The sequence below is a fragment of the Peromyscus eremicus genome, chromosome 8b (assembly GCF_949786415.1).
Source record: "Peromyscus eremicus chromosome 8b, PerEre_H2_v1, whole genome shotgun sequence".
NCBI lineage: Eukaryota > Metazoa > Chordata > Mammalia > Rodentia > Cricetidae > Peromyscus > Peromyscus eremicus.
The window spans coordinates 29,468,343-29,491,599 of NC_081424.1; the positions used below are offsets into that span (position 1 = coordinate 29,468,343).

The window sequence follows — 23,257 nt, forward strand, 5'->3', positions numbered from 1 at the left end:
CAAATTCACACACACACACACACACACACACACACACACACACACACACACACACACACACGGAGGGGCATGGACCAAGGTCATCTTTAAAACCACTGGAGACCTTCAGTACTGATGAAGCAAGAGTGCCACTGTGGCCATTCTAATTGCTTTCCTTTTATTCTAGACTTGTGCACCAGGATTTTACCGGTTGCGTTCTGAGCCAGGTGGCCGGAGTCCTGGACCAACCCTAGGAACCTGTGTTCCCTGTCAGTGTAATGGACACAGCAGCCAGTGTGATCCTGAGACCTCAGTATGCCAGGTAGGCACCTGCAACTTCATGGACAAGAGCTGGGCACTCACTTCTCCTTCCAAATTTGCAGATCCTCCATTCGGAGGCCGGATCATCTGCAGGGAATATGACTGTGTGCTTGAAATAAAACATGCCAGGGAAAAGTATGGTTACCATGTTTGTCATTTTAAGATGTAATGAAAAATAATGATGGGGAAAACTCAGTTCCTCTCAAAAAAAAAAAAAGAATAATAGCAGCTTAGAGCACAGGAGAATGCACTGGTCAAAAAGTATGTGATGTGTTAGTTTCTAATTATAAGCAAGAGTAGTTTTTTTATGGAATATGGAAATTTTACCAAAATGTTTACAAAATTAGGATGGTAGAGAGCTTGTGGCACATTTTAGGTCTTGACTTCGATTTCCAGGGTTGCAAATAAAAGAGAAAGGAGTGGAGGGACTGAGGAGGGAGGGAAGGGGAGGGAAGGAGGGGTGAAAGAAGAGAGGGAGGGGAATAGAGGTGAAAGAGGAGAGGGAGAGGAGGAAGGGATGAAAAAGGAGGGAGGGGAGGTCAAAAAGAAAGGAAACATTACAAAAAGTATGTTTCTTCAAATTTAAGCTAAGACAAAACCTTAATATTTTAAATATATCCCACTAATTTTGTCCATGTTTAAAAACAAAATATGCAGTACTATTAGTGTTTTATATTCTGCCTTTTGAATGTGCCTATCAGGAACATCTTTAAATGCATTGATTGCACATCCTGTAACTTACCTATTTCTCATGTAATTGAGGCTATTCTCAGTGTTGCATTTTCCTGATGATACCCAGAACCACCATCTGCTTTTGGACCATTAGGACTCCTCTGTCTTTTGTCCTTTTATTTCAGGTTCCGCTGTCGCTGCGGAATCCCGAAAGTTGACTCGCTTCAAAGCGCTAAACATCTATTTGCCCCATCTTTTTCTTCTAGTCCTATGAAATCTTTCCACTGAGCCATGTAGAATTCATGGTTACACATTTTTTTAAAAAGAAATCCCATGTAGATTTCCCCTCTTCTCCTAATTTTCTCTTCACGTTGCTCACAGAAACCTGGCTGTCCCCTTACAAGCTGCCAGTCTTGCGGCCTTCCTAAGTAGTCATTTTTTTTCATGTCCTCCATGCCTCTAACCCTGAAGATAGGGTGGGCGTCCCTTCCCCTCATTGCCAGTCTCACACCCTGCTCCCTTTCTCCTCTGTAGCACCGCTCAGCTTTGAGTAATTCCCAAGTCTGTCTTTGCACTGTCTCTATGTGTTAAGCCAACCACCAGGCCTCTGATTAGCCCCTTCACTACCTAATGTTTTTTTTTCTTGTGTCATTTCCATCCTCCATCAAAACTACTAATGTAATTCTTCTTGTCCATTAAATCAGTCCTCCATTCTGCCCCCTCTCAATTTCTTCGGCCTTTGCAGTCTCCATTTCGAATGTCTGCTTCTCTGGTTACTATCTGTTTCTCTCCTGTTCAGTCCTTAATATTTCAACATTTTAATCTCATCATTGAGGCTTACACCTTCTCTCATGTTTAAAAGCAGCTGACTTCACGTCCTTTCATGTCATTCTTCAGCCTCCATCTACCTTGGTTTTCTTTCTCTTTCTCTTTATTTTTCCAGACAAGGTGTCTCATTGCCATGGGGCATGTCAAGTAAGCTAAGTGAGAGGCCAGAGAATCCTGCCTCCACAATGCTGGGATTACAAGCACAGAACACCATGCCTGGCCTCTTACACGTGTCCTGGGGATCAACTCAGATCCTCATGCTTGTGTGCTGAGCTTTATTCTGACTGGGACATTTCCCCAGTTCCTGGTGTTGCTTCTTATGAAACCAGCGGCAATCAGAAAAAAAAAAAAAAAAAAAAAAGAGAGAGAGAGCCGTAGCTTACCTGAGCTCAATGATCCCTTAATCCCGTTCTGTCTATGTTACTTCTTACTCTCATACTTTTCCTTACATTAGAAGAATTGATCTTTCTGGAAAAGACCAACTCTTAGGGTAGAGATGTAATTCATGGTAGAGCACTTGCGTAGCACACATGTGGTCTTGTGTTCAATCTGTAGAGAATGGGGAAGGAGACACCAAGTCTTCTCTGTGCATTCCTGATCTCACCTCTTTCTCCCATTCAAGAACACCACCCTGTTAACCTCCTATCCCATCTACATCATTGTTTAAAATGGAGCAAAACATCCTTTTGGGCTCTGCTTCCCTCTAGCAACCACTCCTTCCATCATTAAAGAATTTTCTATGTCCTGTTCACAATTTTTCTCATTCTATTACGACTCCAGTTACTAAAATCAGGCTTTTACTTTGGGGACTGTGGTAGAGTCAATGACTCACTTAGCCTCAGGATTCGCCTTTCTTGATCTGTAAACAGAGTTGGCCACTATGAATCTCCCCATTCTTTTTGGAAGTCTGAGTTTGGTGCATCCCCAGCCATGACACTGAGGATTTCCAAACCCTCTGGCTCCTCCCCCTCATCCCTCTTTACTTTTCTCCTCATTATCCTGATATCAATACGTGGTATTACTGGGATTTGATGCTATTTGCTTCCCTAATTACACTTGTTCCCATGGTGATCATATACAGGACCATGAGTCTCAGTACCTATGTATGCTGTGATCCCACAGTATTTACATGATTCTTACCATTTAACTTTAAATCTCTAATCATTCTAAAAGTTTTCATGGTGTGGGAAAGTAATTTTTTTTCTTCAAAGATATTATAGTAAAGACATTTTATTGATTAATATTGTCTCTTCCCCATGACTCATGGTTTCTAAATATTTGTGCAATTAGTTTTCTGTAGTAAAATCTGCTTAGGTCTTTGTTCTGCTTGTCTTTTTGTTTTTACCATAATGCTTTGCTTCTCTTCATTTTAGAATATGTCCCTCTAATTTTCTTAACTAGATGTCCATATATTTGTTCTGCTATCATTTTTCTTCACTCTTTTGATCCATTTTCCAAAATGTGTTACTACAATTTTGATTGAAATTGCATCAAACTTCTTTATAAGGATTTGCTATATTTATACAGTTCAGTTACATTTCCTCTACCTGGGAAGGTTACAGTCTTCTCTCTTCAAAAATTTTATATCTTAGAATAACCTGTTATAAAATAAAGATTATATATTTTATATATTAAAATTGAATATATCATAGTTTAATTTCAATGGTAAATATTGTAGTTTTGTGTTAGAAGTTCATTTACTAGTCTTTAATGTAAAAATTTTTTTAGCATGCTTCATAACATGTTTGAAATCCAACCATTTTTAATTGCAACCTATAAATTTTCAATTATTCATATTTATTTTATCATTACAAATATTTGTTTTCAAATACTTATAATTGTGTTGCTTCTTGTCATAAACTATATCTGTAATAATTATTTTATAAATTTTATAGATTAGGAATTACACAAAATTTTAAGCAGGCACATAAACAAGAGCTTGTCTAACTCCTGATTTCAATATTAGTGTCTCATTCTTCTATCATAAAGCTTGGCGGTAGAGGTTCATTTAGGAAAATCATTCCTTGTCATATTAAGGAACATCTTTCTATTCCTCTATTCTTGGAGATTCTTTCTTTCAATCAGGCAAAGATATTAAAATATCACATATACTTAATTGTGGAGGGTGGGATGATAGTAAAGACAAATTCAAGAAGTGATCATGTATAGTTTCACCCAATAAATGATGAGTAAGTACCGTGAGTAAACTAATAACTAACATTAACTATCCTTGAATTCCTGAAATAATTAGTGTTTGCTTTTGGTGTCATAGTCTTACTTTCTGTTTGTCTGTAAATTTCAACAGATAATTTGGGGGAAGGACACAACTCACAAGTTAAATGTACTGTTCTTATGTGGTTTTAAAGGATTACATTTGATTCATGCAATTGATTCAGGAGCACTCATAAATGAGAATTTAATTTCCCTTTTATTAGGACAAAGGTTGCTGTCTTCATGCTGTTTTTCTTTGTTCAGTTGGGTATTACAGATAGTTTTCTGCCTTAAGAATCCTCGGTGAAAGTCTATTTTCTAAGTCCCTAGATGAAGTAAGAAACAAATAAATGCTTCCATCAAGCACACACAGTTATACAAATTGTTATGCCTGGAATTTTTATATTGTCCTTAGGGGAACTGGCAACTTTTGAATTTAGACAACTTTATTTATCTTAGAAATGGGCCTATGAGGCAAACAGGAAACAAGTATGATAACCTCATAGTTCAAGTGAGAAAGGAGAAGCATATGATGTCTCCTCTGCTGGGCTCCATCTTAATGTTCTGTCTCTTATACATTGCAATGTCCCTGCTTCACTGGTATGGAAATCTTCAGCACCACTATCTTGACTCAAATCCTGGCTTCACCTCTTACTGACTGGATGAGCACAGTCAGTTTCTTCAGCTTTGGTGGTGTCCAAGGTTCCACATTTATCAAACAATAACAATAATAGTAGTACCTCCTCAGATAATTTTTATACAGATTCAATAATATGCTGGTAATTATAGGCCACTGTACATATGTTTTCCTATTTATTCTTATAATACATTAATGAGACAGGCAGTATCATTTCTTTTCTTATGATTGATGAACTGATATGAGAGAATAATTTGCTTAATTCAAAAACAGTGAGGATGGTATCTATTATCCAAATGTCGGGTTGCTTAAATAAACATCCACTTCATGATATTCCCACAAACAAAAGTAAAACTGAAAGCTACATGTTCACAGCTAATAGAGTAATGGTGTGTATAAGTGGCTGCAAAAGATGGACCACAGTAAGCTCCAGAGATAGCACTGATGGTATGATGCGGCCTCTGTAGCACAGGTTCAAAGTGTTTACCAGTAATATGGATAAGATCTTTCAAATATTATATTACATAAAACTGAAGTGATTCCTAATGTTTTAGATGATAGGAAGTATGCTAGCAGTTGACCTTATGACCCACAATTGACAATATGAAATTGACAGAAAAAAATAATTCAGTTCACCTGTCCATTTGCTCTTGGTGGCTTTCGTTACTAACTATTTCCAATGTGCCTGCCATGTGGTAGGTGCTAGGATATAAAGATGAGGATGATAGTGGCATATGGTATTAATTCATGTGATGTAGATGTGCTGATTGGATTGTAGATTTACTAGGTGCCCATACAGGGCATTGCTGTTTGTACGTGCTCTAGAAATCAAGGCCAGAAAGACACCTAATGTGTTTGCAAATCTCAGCAACACACTTAAAATCCCCCATGTTTTGAAAGAAACTCAGTAACTAGGATTGTTAAAGGCTTAGCTTCTAACAAAAGATTTAGGAAGTAATGGTGTTCTTAGATATTCGAGCATCTTCCCTGGGAAAAGGGAATTAGAGTTAATCATCCCAGCTTCAGAAAGCACAGCTCAGATTGCTGCCATGAGACAAGAATGCAGCAAATGTTCAGATGGCATAAGGAAAATTCTATTGCTGACAGTCGTGTAAGGTGGAGAGACCTGTTTTATGAAGTCTGTGCATTTTGTGATACCTGAAGGAAAGCTTAGAAAGTATTCTTTTAGTGTAAGATTATGTTCAGTTACTTCTCACCTTAAGTCTGAAGCACTGCAAGATTGGTTATATTCATTGGCTGTTATAGAAGACACATGGAGCACCCATAATCCAGTATGTAAAGCAAGCATGTAGATTTCATATATTCTAATATGCTATGGAAGAAACACTAATGTGTGACCTCTCTGAATGTATTTAAACTTATTAGCTATTCCTAGTATATACATTTCCCTATGGGAAAATGTCTATGTAAGAGAAAATATTATGCACACTGTTTCAAAACATTGACTAGTCATATGAAAGAGCTATGTGTTCAAGTTTCTAAAATAGTGATATGATCTATGTGCTTTGCTTCCAGAACTAGCCAGGATATTTTATTCACTTAACCAAGTATAGCATGCCAGTGTATCTGTGAAAGATCGACAACTCAGAGAAGATTAAAATATGCTTGTTTTCTTTGTAAACAAATAATGTAAAATTACAAAGTGAGGAAAAATAAATCCACATTTTAGGCCTCTGTATTTTTAGTAATGATCATTATATTTAAGTAACTGAGTTTGGTTGTTAACTAGTATATCTAGATTACATAAAAACACAATTATTTTGTTGCAAAAGCCAAAATGCTGAAGACTGTAATTGAAGAATTTGTCTTTGGGGCATTTTTATCTTTGTAATTATAAAATGTGATCTTAATACCTTCCCCCAAAAACACATTCCTTCAATGGCTTGTTAGATAATTTGAGACCAAAATACATATGTAATAATTTTATTTTGGAATCATTCTCTCTCAGAGTGTTGCCATAAAGTACAGGAAGGCTTTACCTGCTAAAATATGTAGATTATTCTAGATGGTCAAGTAAAGGAGAATTATGGCACTTGAATCAGCATCATAATCAGCAAATCATTTTGTCTGGCTGACCATTTTTTTCTGTATTTATTAGATGTGGTACATGTCCTTCATATTAACAATCTTGACCCATCTTATCCATGTTACCTTGAGCATGAGCTCTTTCATTCAGTCATTTAGAATAGTTGTTGCATGCTGGTGATATTTCATTTGCTGTGTTAAGCTGGAAGAAGCTATTAAGCCATATTTAGGACACCAAGGAATGCTGAGGAGAGAAAAAGACATTTGACATAAGAGCTGACATGATCTATCCAGATAAGAAGATGAAATGATATTAACTGAACAAAGGATTTACAAATGAAAGTCCTAGAGGTAAGGGAAAGGAACCATAAATAGGGGCTTCCAGGTGCTCTCTCGTGGCTAGCTCAGTGTACATAGGCAGCACGTGCTGCAGGTGAGGCTGGAGAGGGAAGTGTGTATCTTCGTATATCTTACTACTAAATTATGCTTCTCAGCATTACTTGTTAGCATACTTAGGAATAAGCCATTATTCTGATTACTCCAAAGCCTGTCTTACAAAACTAAACTCTTAGAAATCCAGCTCTAAATTTTTCCCCTCTCAACTCTTAAGACCCAATGCCATATCTTTTAACTAAACAATATTCGTGGTTGCATTTTTGTTACTATGTTTTCTAATTGTCAGCTTTTTTTAATTCCTAAAGTGGATATGTATCCATCAAGGTAGCATATTATTTGATACTTTTCTTTCCTCATTTGAGTGTCTTATGGATGCCTCCTCCTATATCCATACTGTTTGCACTTTGTGAAATGAAATGATTCCACTTTATGAGAATTTTTAATCCCAAAACTGTATCTTACTCTACAACTCTTCTCGTTTCTTTATGAAAATGCCTTCAAACATATCAGTGGACTACCTTTCATTATTCAAGCATGAAAAGGAACTATTGACCAATGGTGGTAGTGTTGAATTGAATCTTCTATAGTGATAAAGAACCACCAACATTTTGCAGGAAATAAGTTAATGACATTCATGATCTAGTAACAAGGCTGACTATTTTTGTGTGTATCCTCTCTTAATACATCTATGCTTTCCACCTTAGTTTGACTATGGATCCCCCTCCCCAACAGACATGCACCAGGGCCCTGGTCTTTTAAAAAGCACTTTCCCCAGCTCCTCATAGAGCTAAAATTTGAGAGATTCTTGAATTGCTATTTGCTAATTTTGAGTAAAGTAAAAATGTACACAGAAATCGATTTAGGTAGAACAGAAACTCTTATTGATAATCTAGCTACCACACATGGCATCAGCTTCTCAAATGAAAAGTGTCTTTAAAAATACTTGAATCGCCGGGCGGTAGTGGCGCATGCCTTTAATCCCAGCACTCGGGAGGCAGAGCCAGGCGGATCTCTGTGAGTTCGAGGCCAGCCTGGACTACCAAGTGAGTCCCAGGAAAGGCGCAAAGCTACACAGAGAAACCCTGTCTCAAAAAAACAAAAAAAAAAAAAAATACTTGAATCAAGAACTGATCATTGTAAACATTCTCCCCACCCTGCCCCATGTGTACACATTGCTGGGGAACTGCATGATACAGCACAGTGTAACTCCTTGTACATTCAAAGCAACTCTTCCTCCATTTTCTTTTACAGAACTGTCAACATCACACTGCTGGTGATTTCTGTGAGCGATGTGCCCTTGGCTACTATGGAATTGTCAGGGGATTGCCAAATGACTGTCAACCATGTGCTTGTCCTCTGATTTCTCCCAGCAACAAGTAAGATTGATACATATAACCATATTTTCCCATTAGTAATCCCATCTGCCTGGCGCATAGACTGTTTATGATCTGCCAATTTTTCCAAGTAGACAAAAAAAAAAAAACTCAAGCCACGGATTTTTTAAAATAAGATAAAAACCAAATTCAGTATGTGCATATTCTATGACTCATTTTTCTTTTAAAACCCTCTTTCAAGTAAATAATGGTTATTAATAAAAATGTAAGCATCAATATTGACATTGCATTTGTATCTAAGACAAGCGATGTATGTGCAGACACATGGTTTCATGAATGCACGGGTCTAGTGTGAGCTTACACTTCGGCTGTGATTCAGCTTTGAGGGATTGTCCAAGTGCATACCAAATCACATTTGTGGCTGTTTCCTTTCATTTTGTATGTTAGATTCAATATTGAGAAATAATTACCAATGAAGCAATTGAAACATAGCACAATGAAATCTGGGTAATTTACTATTAAGCTCTTTTTAAAAAGTCAGTATCAGCTAGGAGCACAGACCCCTTTCTGTCCAGATGGTTTGAGCTGGGTACCATGGAAACACCACCACAAGGGGAAAGTGGTGGTGAAGTATCTTATTTTCATGCTGTCTGATCCTTCTGCCTTGGTTTATATCTATTGTTGCGAACCCCTTGATGTTTTTATTTACCTTCTTGCTAAGACGATCTCACTTTCTGTTAGGTGATTTGTATACTTCAGTCTCTACATGAGGAATTCATTTTCCTCTAAGAATTTGTTTTTTAAAAGAAGGTTTGACAGTTTGCCTAGCCCTGAAACTCTGGATACCTTGAGTATAAAAGAACCACAAAGCCATGCAGACCAAATGAACTTCCACTGGTACACACTTCCCTTGTTTCTTCATCTTTTGCTCTGTATGCATTCTGAAAACAGTTACGTACAAATTACTCCCCTCTCCTCTGCAAGAGTATAATTCTTTCCAGGGTGTCAAACATAAATTGTTGGGTATGGTGGATATTGATGAAGATAAAATATATGATCTCATTGTTCAAGTAGAAAATGATAGGTTTATGAAATGGAATATTATTTTTCATTTCCCTTTTCGAGCTCTCCCTCTGGTTCCCATGCTTAAAGAAAAGAATGCCATTTATTTCATTGTTTATTAAATGTGAACCCTTTGGATTAAAAAAATCAATAGTAATTCCCTGTTGGTTATACTATAATAGCAGCAGCGACATAGAGTGTAAAATAGAACCTTGTCATTTCTTGGAGAAGTTTTTTTTTTTTATAAAATATAAAAGCATTAAAAGCGGTGGTCAAAGAATGCAAAGTCACGAATACCATTCTTAACTGTGAAAGAGTCAAGAATATGTCAAAAGAAGAGTAGATTGAGGATTTACATAGGTTTGGGCAGTAAGAAGTTATACGCACAAATGCTTAGAAAGCAAAGTGCAAGGCATGCTTAAGAGCTGGTAGGCAACAGAGTTTGGAGTATTGGGTATAAACAGGACTCTGCAGTGGCTGACAAAGATGACCAGGAGAATGGAGACCATCTTGGAGGAACCTTTGAGTGCCAATCCTTGAAATTACTATTTAACTTCCTATGTTAATTTAAAGCACACAAGCTTTCTTTCTTTTTAAAAAATTAATATGAGCAGAGCTCCATTTTTGGAAGCCTGTTATGCTAGAACCAAATGCAATGAAATGGAGCTGGTGAAAAGGAAAAATGAAGAGTCCAGTTAACCCAGGCAAGAGACAATGAGAGCTGGAAGCCAGGTAACAATCACCAGAGATCAACACAGGGATGGGTGTGAGGAACTTGTTACACACAGCGCTCCACAACTGGTGACTAATTAGGTGTGAGCAGGGAGAGTCCAGGCAGGAGTTGAGGGCTGACGCTTTTAGCCAGCTTGCCCCCTAAAATGGTGGAGCCATGAACTCACACAGGGAAATCAGGAGAGAGCTGCTGCTGAAGACAGGTAATTTATGCTTTAAATGGGTTCAATTGATGTGAACTGTCTGTCTGAATAGAAATATGCAAATAGCCGCATGGAATGGAAATCTGAAAATTGCAGGAGCAGATGAAGGAAGGAATATGTTAATACATGAATTAAAGTCAGATTGGATTTCCCAGGCGGATAGTCCTTAAGGGAAGCACACGGGAAGAAGGCAAAGTGGGACTTTTTTAAGGGATAGAAGTCTCCATCACTAGAAAATGGAAAACAAATGCAGGAAAAGCCGGACAGACCAGAACCTTGGGAAGCATTGTCACTTACACCAAGGGAAAGATGGGCAATAGTGAGCAGGCATCCAGCATTGTTCTCTCGAAGGATACTGAGCAAGTATAGCAGCTTTTAATTGGGAGGGTCACTGCTGAAAGCTGACAATAGCGGAAGTAGACTTTAAATAGAAGGAGTTTTAGGAAATTGCACAGATACAATACCAGCTTGGTTGGTTAGCAGAATCAATAAAACATCGTATTCGTATTTTAATGCATGATTTTATTTGTGTTATTTCAGTATAAATTTTATGCCAAGGAACCTTAAAGACTCAAAACATCATAGTTGCAGCCTCAAAGGCATTCAGACATTATCAACCACAACTATAAGTAGTCCTTTTGAAATATCATAACCAGTGTTCAAGAGCCTACATGTAGACACTCAAATGTATATGCGTGCATCCCACCACTTATTCAATTTTCTTATCGTACATTTTTAGAGAAATGTTAGTCAAAAAGGCTGAGCTGATTTCATGACCCACTAACTCACCAGCTGTAGCTTGGAATGTATTAGCCTAATTAACAAAAAGATCTATGGACAGTAAGAAGGGTTAAGAGGCAGAGTAGTAAAACTAGTCAGGGCAAAGAGAGGCACTTTTTTTCAACAGTGTGTGAAAATAGATTCTGAGATACAGATGGAAGAGGTGAAATGTTTTATTTTAGTGACTGTAGTTTATGTAGTCCATGAGAAAGAAAAGGTAAGGAAGACTCAGTGATTACCAACTCACTGCCACACCGTTGGCTTCTTTCCCTCATATCAAATCAAATACCACAAACCTTCAACAGTGTGACTCAACAGCCCCACTTACTCACCATTGGGTGTTCTACTGTGCACACCCAAGGAAAGGGCAGACTTTTGAAGGTAACATCAGAAACCTACGTCAGCCTGTCTTTGCAAGCTATGGCCCACAGCAATTTTCCAAGTGATGTTCATCTTGCAGCGGCATGCTCACTTCCAAACATGCTTAGAAATCTTTGTTCTCACTGAGACCTGAGGTCATCCATTCACAATCCAGTCTAGCTCTAAGAATCCAGTTCTGTTACAGTCATTTTTCTAACGCAGCATGGCTTAGTACTTTTTCATGCCACTAATGCATTTTACATCATGTCTTGACTTCAACCAGATGCTCTTCCAGATATTGAAATTTTACTAAATAGTAAGTAATTCATTCTAATATGCTGAATAAAAGAGAAAACATGTGTCCGTCCTACATTTGTGTATGGATCACAGAAAATTGTGCATTCCATGAAGATAAAGGTATTTTATCTATTCCTTTGGCCAACACATATTTAGCAAGGGCCCAATTCAGTTCCATCTGAAAATACCTTCTCATGCTGGGAACATACAAGCAACAAGAATAATCCCATTTCTTGCTCTCTCAGAGCTTGTATTTTTCGTAAGTAAGACAGTGAAGAAAGAGACATGTGATGTGATATACAGATTGAGACAGTGTTTCCAGGAAAAAGCAAGTAGCCACCAAGGATGGGTTTGCACCATTTTCAGCAAGGGTCAATGACCTCCACAGACAGATGTGGCTGCTGGTGCAGTGACGTGAATGAAGTGGCAGGATGAACCTTTGGAACAGCTGCAAGATTAGTCCAGCTGAGGGGAAACTGTGTATTGACTCTTCCAAAAGTCCCTTAACCGGCAGAGGCCGGGTTAATGTGCCTGGAGTGGAGTGAATGCAGAAGACGGTGGAGAGTCAAATGCTCGCAATTTCATGAAGGTCAGGGGTAGCATGGTATAGGGCAATGTGATGAAGCCACTGAGAGCAGCTCTGGTGACATTTATACATCAAACAACAGTTTGATGGAGTGCAGAAGAAGTGGACAACATTGACGCTATGCATTTAGCAGAGGAGATAGAAGCATAGCCATTGACCAAACTGAGGAAAACCGAGTGCATTTTTCAGAGGAGAAGAAAATAATCAGCATTAGATGTTAGAGTCCATGCTGTATGTAAAGCCCTCAGGAGGAGGAAAGTGGCTTAGAGGAGAAATCTGAATCTGAACTGGAAACCAGGCGAAGAACACAACATAGGTGTGGTAAAGAAGCACGTTTGGTTTTCAACCTGAAAGCCATGGAATAATACCTGGTCTACTATAAGACACATACACATAAATTCCCATCAAAATTGTCTTTATGATAACTTTGCTGAATATTTAATATTTACATAGGTTTCACAGAATTATTAAAAATTTCAAAATGCTGATATTTTAACTTGGTACCTTATTAATTCACCAAAAATGAACCAATTTTGTTATCTATCATTAGTAGTATTTAATTTTCTTTGCTGTAAGTAAGAGCTATGTCAATATTTATAAATATATTTATTACCCCACCCTTCAAAATGTCCCAGTGACCATGGTAATGGGTAGAAAATTTTAATTTTATTAAGTGAATGATTAACCTTTTATGTGTTTTTTTCTGATTCAGTTTCAGTCCCTCTTGTGTGCTGGAAGGTCTGGATGATTACCGTTGCACAGCCTGCCCACGGGGGTATGAAGGACAGTACTGTGAAAGGTACTGATAGTCACACGTGGAGATTATAAAGGGTCATGATTCTGTTAATCGTTTCTGTAATTTCTTCATTTCTGTGCAAGTAATTAATGCTTCAAAACTATTTTCATAGCTCTAGAATTGTTTCTTTAAAAAGTTGTTTGCTTTAACTTTGTATTGAGACCTAGTGATCCCAAATAATTTCATGATTATTTAATTCATGTTTAGTATAAACAGAGTCAGATGTGACTTTAAAAGAACAAACTTCGGGTTTTTTCAAAGGTTTTTAGTAGCTATGGAAATTAAGAAGCTGATCACATTGTTCTCAATTAGTTCCCTGGCCGATAGTATCTAGCAATAACTTCACACTTGCAATGTTCATAGCACTTTGGCCTTGTACCAGTGGGTCTTTGTGTAGTCTAGAATTAGGTGGTAATGAGGGTAGTTAATCAGTCCTACCCAGAAAATAAAGTATTAGTTTTAGAACCCCATTTTTAGTAGGCTATCAGTGTTCTTCAAAGGCTTCTTATAGTCAGAAAATACAAAATCTGATAAAGCACCATTAAACTGAATTTAGGTATCATGCAAATGCTAAGCTAAGGAACATGGTCCCAGATTGCCTGTCTCTAAGGCAGTAAGTTCACATCTTCCAGATATATATTTACATGAGATCAGGAAGCCAGGTGTTCAGATGGTTTCTACCACTTCTAGTATTTCAGACACTGCAGGGGCACTAATACTAAACATTATCAAGATATATATATATATATATATATATATATATATATATAGAGAGAGAGAGAGAGAGAGAGAGAGAGAGAGAGAGATACACACACACACACACACACACATAATCTGTGATTTTAGTATAATTGGCAGCAATTTAATAGTTTCATAACAATTAGTGGATTTAGCTTAGTTCCTGCAACCTATCTGGGTCTCTTTTTTCCACCTACTTAACACTGCCTTCCTGGTAATCAGATGTATAAAGGACCCTATTCTTGTCCTGCCTAAGCTCTTTCACAGAAAGAGGTGTAATTAGCCTGAAATTTTACCCTCATCTTTCTCTTGGTGGCTCACAGCCAATGATGAACAAGAAAGGATGGATTTCAAACTCTATATCCTTTGTCTTGAGGCAGAACAAATTTTGACTCTCTTTAAATTCTAGGATTTTCTATACAATAAAGCTCGGATTGAAAACTCATCTGAAATCACACTTACAGTTTTCTTTTCCAAAGCCTGTTTGCCCACTTCACTAGAATCTCCTAGGAGATCCTGAAACCATTAATCATTTTTGAAAACTAAATAACCATTTGTTGTTATTTCCTATCAACTACTTAAGATCCTTTTATACAACCAGTAATGGTTGTGTAGATAATGGCAATAAAAATGAATAGAATAACTGGATATAAGTTTGTAAATTCCAATAAAATTTATATGTTTGTAAGATACATTTTCAAAGATCTGTGTGTGATAATGACACATAATATCCAGCACTTTCATAAACGTAAAGAATGGTGCACTCATACCATCCATATCACTGGGAATTAGCAGAGATTAAACTACAAACATCCAAAAACGTTTTCAGTTATGTGCAAGATTTATACACCATTTGGACATCGATTATAGATGATAAGGCTATATCTTCTGTATGTCTGCTATGTCCTTTGGGATTATGTTTATGTGAATATTCATTTAATGCTTTTGTGAACACCAGTAGGATCATAACAAAAAACAACCCTGGGAACCAATGGGATCATCTTTAGCAATTTATTATATAAATATTTTATGTTGCAGCTAACTTTATAAATTGAAATTATCACTCACTAGCTGCCAAAGCAGGTGTGTAGAAAAGACCAAAAGAATGTATAGTAAGGTCACAATTGCTGTCTGAAAGCAGAGTGCTCACAGAAATCCATCATTTTAATATGCATTAATGCAGAATCAGTAAGAGCTGGTAGTTCATGCAGTTTATGGTCGAGCAGGGTCATATACTATCAAATGTGAATGGTCTGAATTGTTTTTGCAATTCTCAGATGTTGTTATAGCTTTGAATTTATCATCTCTAGCATAGAAGCGATTAGGTTATATTTCCCTAAAAATTGTTTCCATTCAGCTAAATTAAACCAAAGGTCTTGGTTAAGTTTTCATTGTAACCTTTCAGATAAATTTGTTCCACTTATGAGAGCTTCTTAGATCATTTAGATCACCTTTGACCTGCTCAGTGCAGTCAGGGTCTAAAAATGCTTAAGTTTCTTGATTGTCCCTATAATAGAGAGCCCCTCCCATGCTTCACCTTCGTTAGTCTTGCAGTGAACCCTTGGAAGATTTAATCAATCTGAACCTGCTTAGAATGCAGTCATTTCATGTGCAGATGTTAAGAAATAACTTCAGGGGTTTTATTTAAATAATATTTTCATTGAACACTTGCTATCTTATATTAGAATGGTAACGACCAGGCTAGGCCTGTGAATACAGACCCATCATCAGAGATGCTCAGAAGACTCAGGCAGGAGGATGGCATGTTCAAAGCCTGTCTGGGCTACAAACTGAGTTCAAGACCAGCCTGGGCAACTTAGTGATAGCTTTTCTGAAAACAAAAATTGAAAAGAGATACAGAGTATATGTTTTTCATGTGCAAGACCTGAGGCTCAATCCGTAGCAACACACACACACACACACACACACACATACACACACACACACACACACACACACACACACGAGCAGATTTAGGAATGTGACTTAAATTAATCTCCATTGTTTTGTCCCATTCCAACCTAGGTGTGCCCCAGGCTACACTGGCAGTCCAAGCAGCCCTGGAGGTTCCTGCCAAGAATGTGAGTGTGATCCTTATGGCTCGCTGCCTGTTCCTTGTGACGCAGTCACGGGACTCTGCACGTGCCGCCCTGGAGCCACAGGAAGGAAGTGTGATGGCTGTGAGCACTGGCATGCGCGGGAGGGCGCAGCGTGTGTCTGTACGTATACTAACTCAGCAGCGAGTTCTGGCTTCCACGTCTGTCTCTGACCCAATAAGCCCCATATTTCCTTGTCCACAGTAGCTTCTGCTACCCTAACTCCTCTCTGAAGCTATCTACCCACCTTCTGCTGTTCCCCATGCTGGTTTTTTTTTTTATTTATTTTTTATTTTTTGTCTCCATCCTGCTGAGCCAAGAGCAGCTGAGAAAATCCTCAGCATGCTTTAGTCAGTTCATGGAAGACCTTCAGCAAAGCTCCTCCAGGCAAGTCTTATTTCGCCCATCTCAGGATTTACCATTTTGCCTAAAGTTGGCATTGCCTTTGTGACAGATTAAAGATCCAAGTCTGTTAAATCTTTTAGAATCCTCCTGAATTTGTAATTGGCTGGATAGGCGTTTTAAGCCTTGAATTACGACTGACTTCTTTCCCCAGCCTTTACATAATGCTTTGTGACTGCATCGAAAACTATAAACCTCAGATGCAGTTATAATGCACTCAAGTATTTAAGTTTTTTTTTTTACATACAGAGTAAACAGTGGGAAGATGGCTTATTTCTCCTCTCTCTCTCTCTCTCTCTCTCTCTCTCTCTCTCTCTCTCTCTCTCTCTCTCTCTCTCTCTCTCTTTCTCTCTCTCATACACACACACACACACACACACACACACACACACACACACACACGCCTGTCCTCTTCCTCTCTTTCTCTCACTGTCTCTCTTCTCTCCTGATTCTGGATTCAGTGCTGAAATAACATTGGATTCAGTAGTTAAATATATAATACTGGATCTTACATCAATTCAAATCTAGAGTAAATTATTTAAAAAGTTAAAAGGAGAGTATTGAACCATGCTATGCTTTTTCTTAAAGAAATTTGTTTCATCACATTTTATTGCAATAGTTACATATTTCCATGTGTTTATGCATGACAGTCTTTCCTGTTTTCACGTCTTATGAGCATCTAATTCTGAGTTGCATTTTTAAGACGAACTTTCGCTTGTGCTCTGGTTTTCTAAAAAGCTACCTCAAAAGCTAAAACTGGGTTTAAAACTAGGTCAAAACAGTAAGACTCAAGCATTTGGGAAAATAAAAAAGCAAACAAAACAAAACAAAACAACCAACTGGGCAGGGGACTGAGGAGATAGCTCAGAGGTTAAGAGTACTTGCTGTCACCAAGTCCCATGCTGAGACCCATGTCAGGAGGTTCAGAACTGCCTGTAACTCCAGCTCAAGGTGATTCAAAGTGCTCTTCTGACCTCCACAAGCACCTGCACTAGTGTGCACATACACATGTGGAAACACACAGACCTGTGCAGAGATACAAGTCATTTTGAAAATACAAAACAGGGTTTTCTTTGTATTCCACCTCTCTGTAATGAAAATACGTAGTGTTTGAAGTAAATAAAAGGGGCTGTGGATGAGACTCAGTGTTTGAGTGCTTACCTTGCCTCCACAAAGATCGACATTTAATCTTTGCACCACGATGGGGAAAAACAAGTAAAAATAAGTGTGAGGGTTGGTGTGAGGAAAGACTATAAATGTAATATGCCAATGTAATATGTTTGATAGTACTGTTATTGTGTACACACACATACATACATATATATATACACACACACACATACATATATCCAGTCTAGATGTGTTTACTTTAAAGATAATTTTTAAAGTAGACCCCAAGCCAGCAAGAGAGCTCTGCCAGCAAAGTCTCTTCCTACCAAGCCTCACAATCCCATCAGTCTCTGAAACCCACATAGAAGAAAAGATATGGCTTCCACAAGTTGTCCTCTGACCTGCCCACCTGCACTACAGCACACGTGCCCACACACATACAAATAAACAAACAAACAACTAAATAAATGTTTTTTAATGCATTGCCAAATATCCCACAGCATTGCCTTCAAATTACCTCATTTACATGGATATAACTAGCTAAGTAATATATAGACACATCTCAACAATCCTTGAACTATAAATAATCAATTTTATTAATTATTCAGACATCAGTTTAAAAAAATGTTTAATGTGGCATGCAAAAATTAAATAGTAGCACATTAAAGTCAGCAAAATATGAAATTAAAAGGATTACTTTCTAGACATTTATTTTAAAAAGAATTGTGATTTTTCCAGTCAAGTTAGCTTTGTGTTCTTTTTCTGGTGATTAATTCTTTCCTTACATATTAAATTCATGTATCATAAGAGAACTTAACTCATCACTGCCATGTATCTCTAATTTTCACATGTTCCATCTGCTATTCATTGATGACAGGACTGACCCTATACTGACAGAGTCACATGACCTGTCCATGTCTGTCCATTTGCATTATTCTGGTCCCACAGGCAACGCATTTGCACCTGTTGAACGTGGTGTTCACATCCATTACTGTATCCTTGAGATTTTCATTTCTTCTGGAATATTATAGTGATTTTTATCCCATAAAAGCTGTTACATTGTGGAATTGTTTTCTGTCTAGACCCCTATTCTACACTATTTACATCTGTGTTGTGTAGGTAGACGTTTTTTCTACAGCCTTCCTCCAGGCCTAGTGGTTCCCTCTAGTTTCTGGGCCTGCCTTCCACCCTTCTCTAGGTTGACCCTAAGAACTGTCATGCAGAACAACTCTAGACTTTTCTTCCTTTCCTATCTATTAGAGTTTCTACGGTTTAGAGCAAACACACCGTGGTTTTCTTTCACTGTTCCCCTCCCCCAGCTCACAGCTCCTGATTCGCACCCCTACTTTGAAAAATGACTTAAGAAAACAAGATTCAGTGAGGACAAAACTCTGGCTCGTTCTCAGTTCTCTTTGTAAGAGACTTCTCTGTCCCCAAGCTAAATTAGATCAAGGGACCAAAGAATAGATTGACCTGGTGTGTCTTATCTGTGGGGCCTACTTCATGGCATGGGGTCACAGTGGGCTTTTTATAAGGCCTGGGGGGTGTAAGTTAGGGGAAGGACCCCAGCAAAGGAGACAGAATATGAGAAGGAGTAAGAAAAATGAATGTCTGTGCTGTTGTAAGTGAGGGTAGTGTGGACTGCAGAAAGGAACATGTCTCTGCTTGGCAGAAACTAGAAACCACACCGATGGTTTATTTGTGTGGATTATATGAGAATTGATCTTGTTTTTCTTTTATTAATTCTTTAAGAAACACAATTGATATTGACTCATATTACAGATTTAAATGTTTTGTTTTTGGTTTTAGATTTTTATTCACTTCTAAATTTTTTTTCATCATGTATAGTCATTGCACATGGTACTGTGTTACGTAGAACATTTACATACAAGATTGTGGCCTAGGCTTCTTCATTGTGTTATTTTAGGAGAGCTGTGCATTTTTAGAAAGTGTACACAGACTCAATATTTGTTTAATGAAAGATAATAATTTATACTATACAATTTGGACAATGCCTAAGAAATCATGAGATAGATGCCTGTCACTGCCTAAATTTCTGTAAATGTGTATTGGTTGTTTATGGGCCTCATTTGCCAGCAAGCCAAGCTAGGAATTCACTATATGTAAAAAAGACTTCAGCCTGGTGTGATGGTGAATACTTGTAACCTAGCACTTGGGGAATGGAAACAAGAGACAAGAGAATCAGCAGTTCAAGGTCATCCTTGGCTACTTCATTAAGTTTGAGGACAACCTGGGTTTCATGAAACCCTGTCTCAAACAGAAATCAAGTGAGAGTGTATTAGAGAATTTCCTACCGAATACAATGATTTTATATATTATATTTCCATTATAATAACAATAAATGTGTACAATAATCTTTTCACTAGGAAATATGAAGACTGCAGAGTCTCACAGTAAGCTGAATTTAGACCCCATCATAGCAATTAACTCCACTGAACAGAATCAATAAAAGGCATCACTAATACCAAGAAACTTCAGATTCCTAGTTCAGATGTCAGGCATCACCTAAAGCATTCCTTTTGCCACTAACAGGTTCATCATAATAGCCATCATAATAGCAATTTTTAGAAGCTCACCTTGCTTGGGAGCTTCCCATTTTCTAGGTACAATGTTCAACCCTCCATGCATTCCTGTTCACTCTTGCAGTGTATCTGTACATGTTACTGAGAGCTGGTTTTGTCCTTCCATCAGCTTCCTGGTGTTTAGCATCAAAAGAATTCAGATGAGATACACAGAGCATAGTGTAGAAGACAAGTAAGGTATAGTAGAGTAATATGAAACCCACTAGGATGAGACTGGACAGTGATCAGAAAACCCATTAACTTAACTAACATGTTAGGTAAACTTTATGCTATTTGTTTTTAAAAATATTTCATTGAACTTGAAAATTTCTATATAATTATATATGTATTTATTTATGTATTTAGTGCATGTGTGTGCCTGTGTGTACTTGTGTGGATGCATAAAGGCCACAGCATGAGTACAGAGGTCAGAGAATAACTTTCAGGAATTTCTTTCTCTCTCCCCCTTGTGAATCTAGGTGATCAAACTCATGCTATTAGGTTTGGGAGCAAGCCCCTTTACCTGCTGAGCCATCTTATCAACCCCAGTTCATTCTTTTTCTCTTAGAGCCTGTCTCTAAGTTTTAAGAGATCATATATTTAATTAAGATCCACACATATTCATCAGAATTTGTCTACAAAGATTGTGCATCATTGAAGTAGAAAAGATACATTAGGCTAGCACTTAGGTTAATTTCATATCTTTTCTCTTTCTTTGTCTCTAAGCATCAAACTCAGAGGTTCCTTTGCATGCTAGCCAGACAGTCTACTACTGAGCTTCATTCCAGCCCAAAATTTATCAGTTTAAAACAAAGAAAAAAGGAGTTACTTAAGTCAGTTGAACAATTTTATTCGTTAGGTGTATTTGTGAGTTCTGAATATTTTATTGTAATTTTCAAAACAGGATTTCTGTTTAATAAGTTGAGTTATACAAATCCATTCTCCTGTCTAAACCCTCATTCATAACTGACATGTCATTTCATAAAATAAGATTACCCACCTACTCTGAAATTTGAGAATGAATGAGAAAGCCATTATATATTCAATGCAAAAAGTTTTGTATGTGAAACACAAAACTTGATTTGTTCACATCCTATTTTCTTAAAATTCATAGTTAACAGAATAAGTCATACAATGTTTAAAATAGACCATGAGTGACAGAGTAAAATATAGAACACTCCTGAGGAACTGCAATTAAAATTAGTAACTTTGGCAAAATGTACCCAAAATACCATCTCGTGTCTTATAAATATCAAATTCGTGCTTACTGTTATAGTCACTGCATAAGAGGTATCTGTGATGTATCTGTTTTGTTATTTATATCACAGTTTATTTAAAATATGACATATAAGATGATGATGCCTCTCTTATCAGCATTGCCATAGCAATCACAAAGTGTTCTTGATTCTGCAATTCTACAGAGACACAATGAAGGTGCTTCTCCTTATATCTTGTTTCGTATTTATTTCTTTATTGGTGAGGGTGCTGCACATGCTATGGAATTCATGTGGAGGACAGAGGACAACTTGAGGAGTTGATTCTCCCTTACACCATGTAAGTTGCAGGAATCAAAATCAGATCATCAGGTTTGGTGGCAATCATCCTTATTCACCAGGTCTTCTTAGTGGCCCAAGATTCTTGTTCTTGATAGCTAGTTGCCAGCAAGCATCTCACCCCCGTAATATACCGTCCCTTGTGATCACTAGAATATTGTTAATTCGTTATAATCAAAGATGACTAATAATGGCACTTACTCTTTCCTATACACAGGAGCAGGAACAAAATAGGGGAATGCTGTTATCATTGCAAAAATAAACAATACTTACTGCTCCAAAGGATGATTTGAAAAGATCCCCTGGAGTGGTTTATTAATCGGTGATTTTGTATATGATCACCCTTTGTCCTCACCCCTAAATTTCATGCTGTCTCTAGTTCTCTTAGTTCTCAAATAGGTTCTTTTGCAAAGTCCTACTCTCAATGTATGTTTGCCATGGCTTTCTAGAACTGTAAGTCATGATGTCATGTTCAAATCCAAGTGCAGAGCAGTCTATTTAGGCAGCTTCTGTGCCTTCCTCTATTTATCTGCTCTTTTAGTAGAACATGCTTCTTTTCTCATCGATGGCCTATTTAACATTGTTCCATGATACCATTGTGTGAAACAATATTTGTGAGGCTGATTGCAGATGGGTCTAAGCACTCTTTATGTCACATTGACAACCCCATGTCATAAGCACATTAAGGCACCGAGCAGTCAATTTATGAAGATTACTGATCATTATTGCTTTTAATTTAACCAGGCTTTCATTTAAGAGTAAACTAAACTCTACTTTGGTTTTTCACTGTGGATAGGCCCAAAAGGTTTATTGACTGCTTTTTCAAAGAGAAGAATCACATACTGGTGAAAGTGAGATAGTTTTTCTAGACATGATTTCATAATCTCTAGAATGGAAAAGCTACATATTGGAAGTATCTTTATAAAGATAACCTGTGCTAGTTAGCTTTTTGTTACCTTGACACAAGCTTAAGTCATCTGAGAAGGGGGATTCTCAAACGAGAAAATGTCTCTATCAGATTGGAGAAAAACTGGGGCATTATTTTTATTAAAGATTTATGTGGGAGGGCCCAGCCACTGAGTGATGTCATTCCTGCACAGATGGTCCTGGGGTGTGTAAGGAAACAAACTGAGCAAGCCATGAGGAGCGAGTCAGTAAACAACCTTCTCCAATGGCTTCTGCTCCAGTTTCTGCCTCCAGGTTCCTGCCTTGAGTTCCTGTCCTGACTTGCTGTCGTGGTGGATTATCAGCTGTAAAATAAAATGAACCCATTCCTCCCCAAGTTGCTTTTGATCATGGTATTTAGTATAGCAATAGGAAGCAAGCCAGGGCAGACCCTGACTGCTCCTTTGAACTCTTTGGTCATTTTTAAAGGCAAGGCATTTTGAATATCTCATCAATTTCTGATGAAGTATTTCCTTGGCTTAGGCTGAATCACATTTTTCAGAATTGTCTTTAATTCTAGATACTTCAAATCACCGAGAACCACTCTTAGACTCTCCCTACAATTTCTCTTCCCTTTAAGTTTCTGTATTC

The 23,257-nt window shown here is 37.6% G+C and overlaps 1 protein-coding gene across 1 annotated transcript in view; it reads left to right on the top strand.

Annotated features, from left to right (window-relative positions):
* Positions 1 to 23,257, top strand: part of Lama2 (laminin subunit alpha 2) — a 581,125-nt gene that overhangs the window by 400,617 nt on the left and 157,251 nt on the right. Inside the window, exons 29-32 of the mRNA XM_059272617.1 lie at positions 167 to 301; positions 8,342 to 8,466; positions 13,157 to 13,243; positions 16,004 to 16,197. Of these exons, the coding sequence (XP_059128600.1) occupies positions 167 to 301; positions 8,342 to 8,466; positions 13,157 to 13,243; positions 16,004 to 16,197 (541 nt within the window). The remainder of the gene's footprint in view (positions 1 to 166; positions 302 to 8,341; positions 8,467 to 13,156; positions 13,244 to 16,003; positions 16,198 to 23,257) is intronic.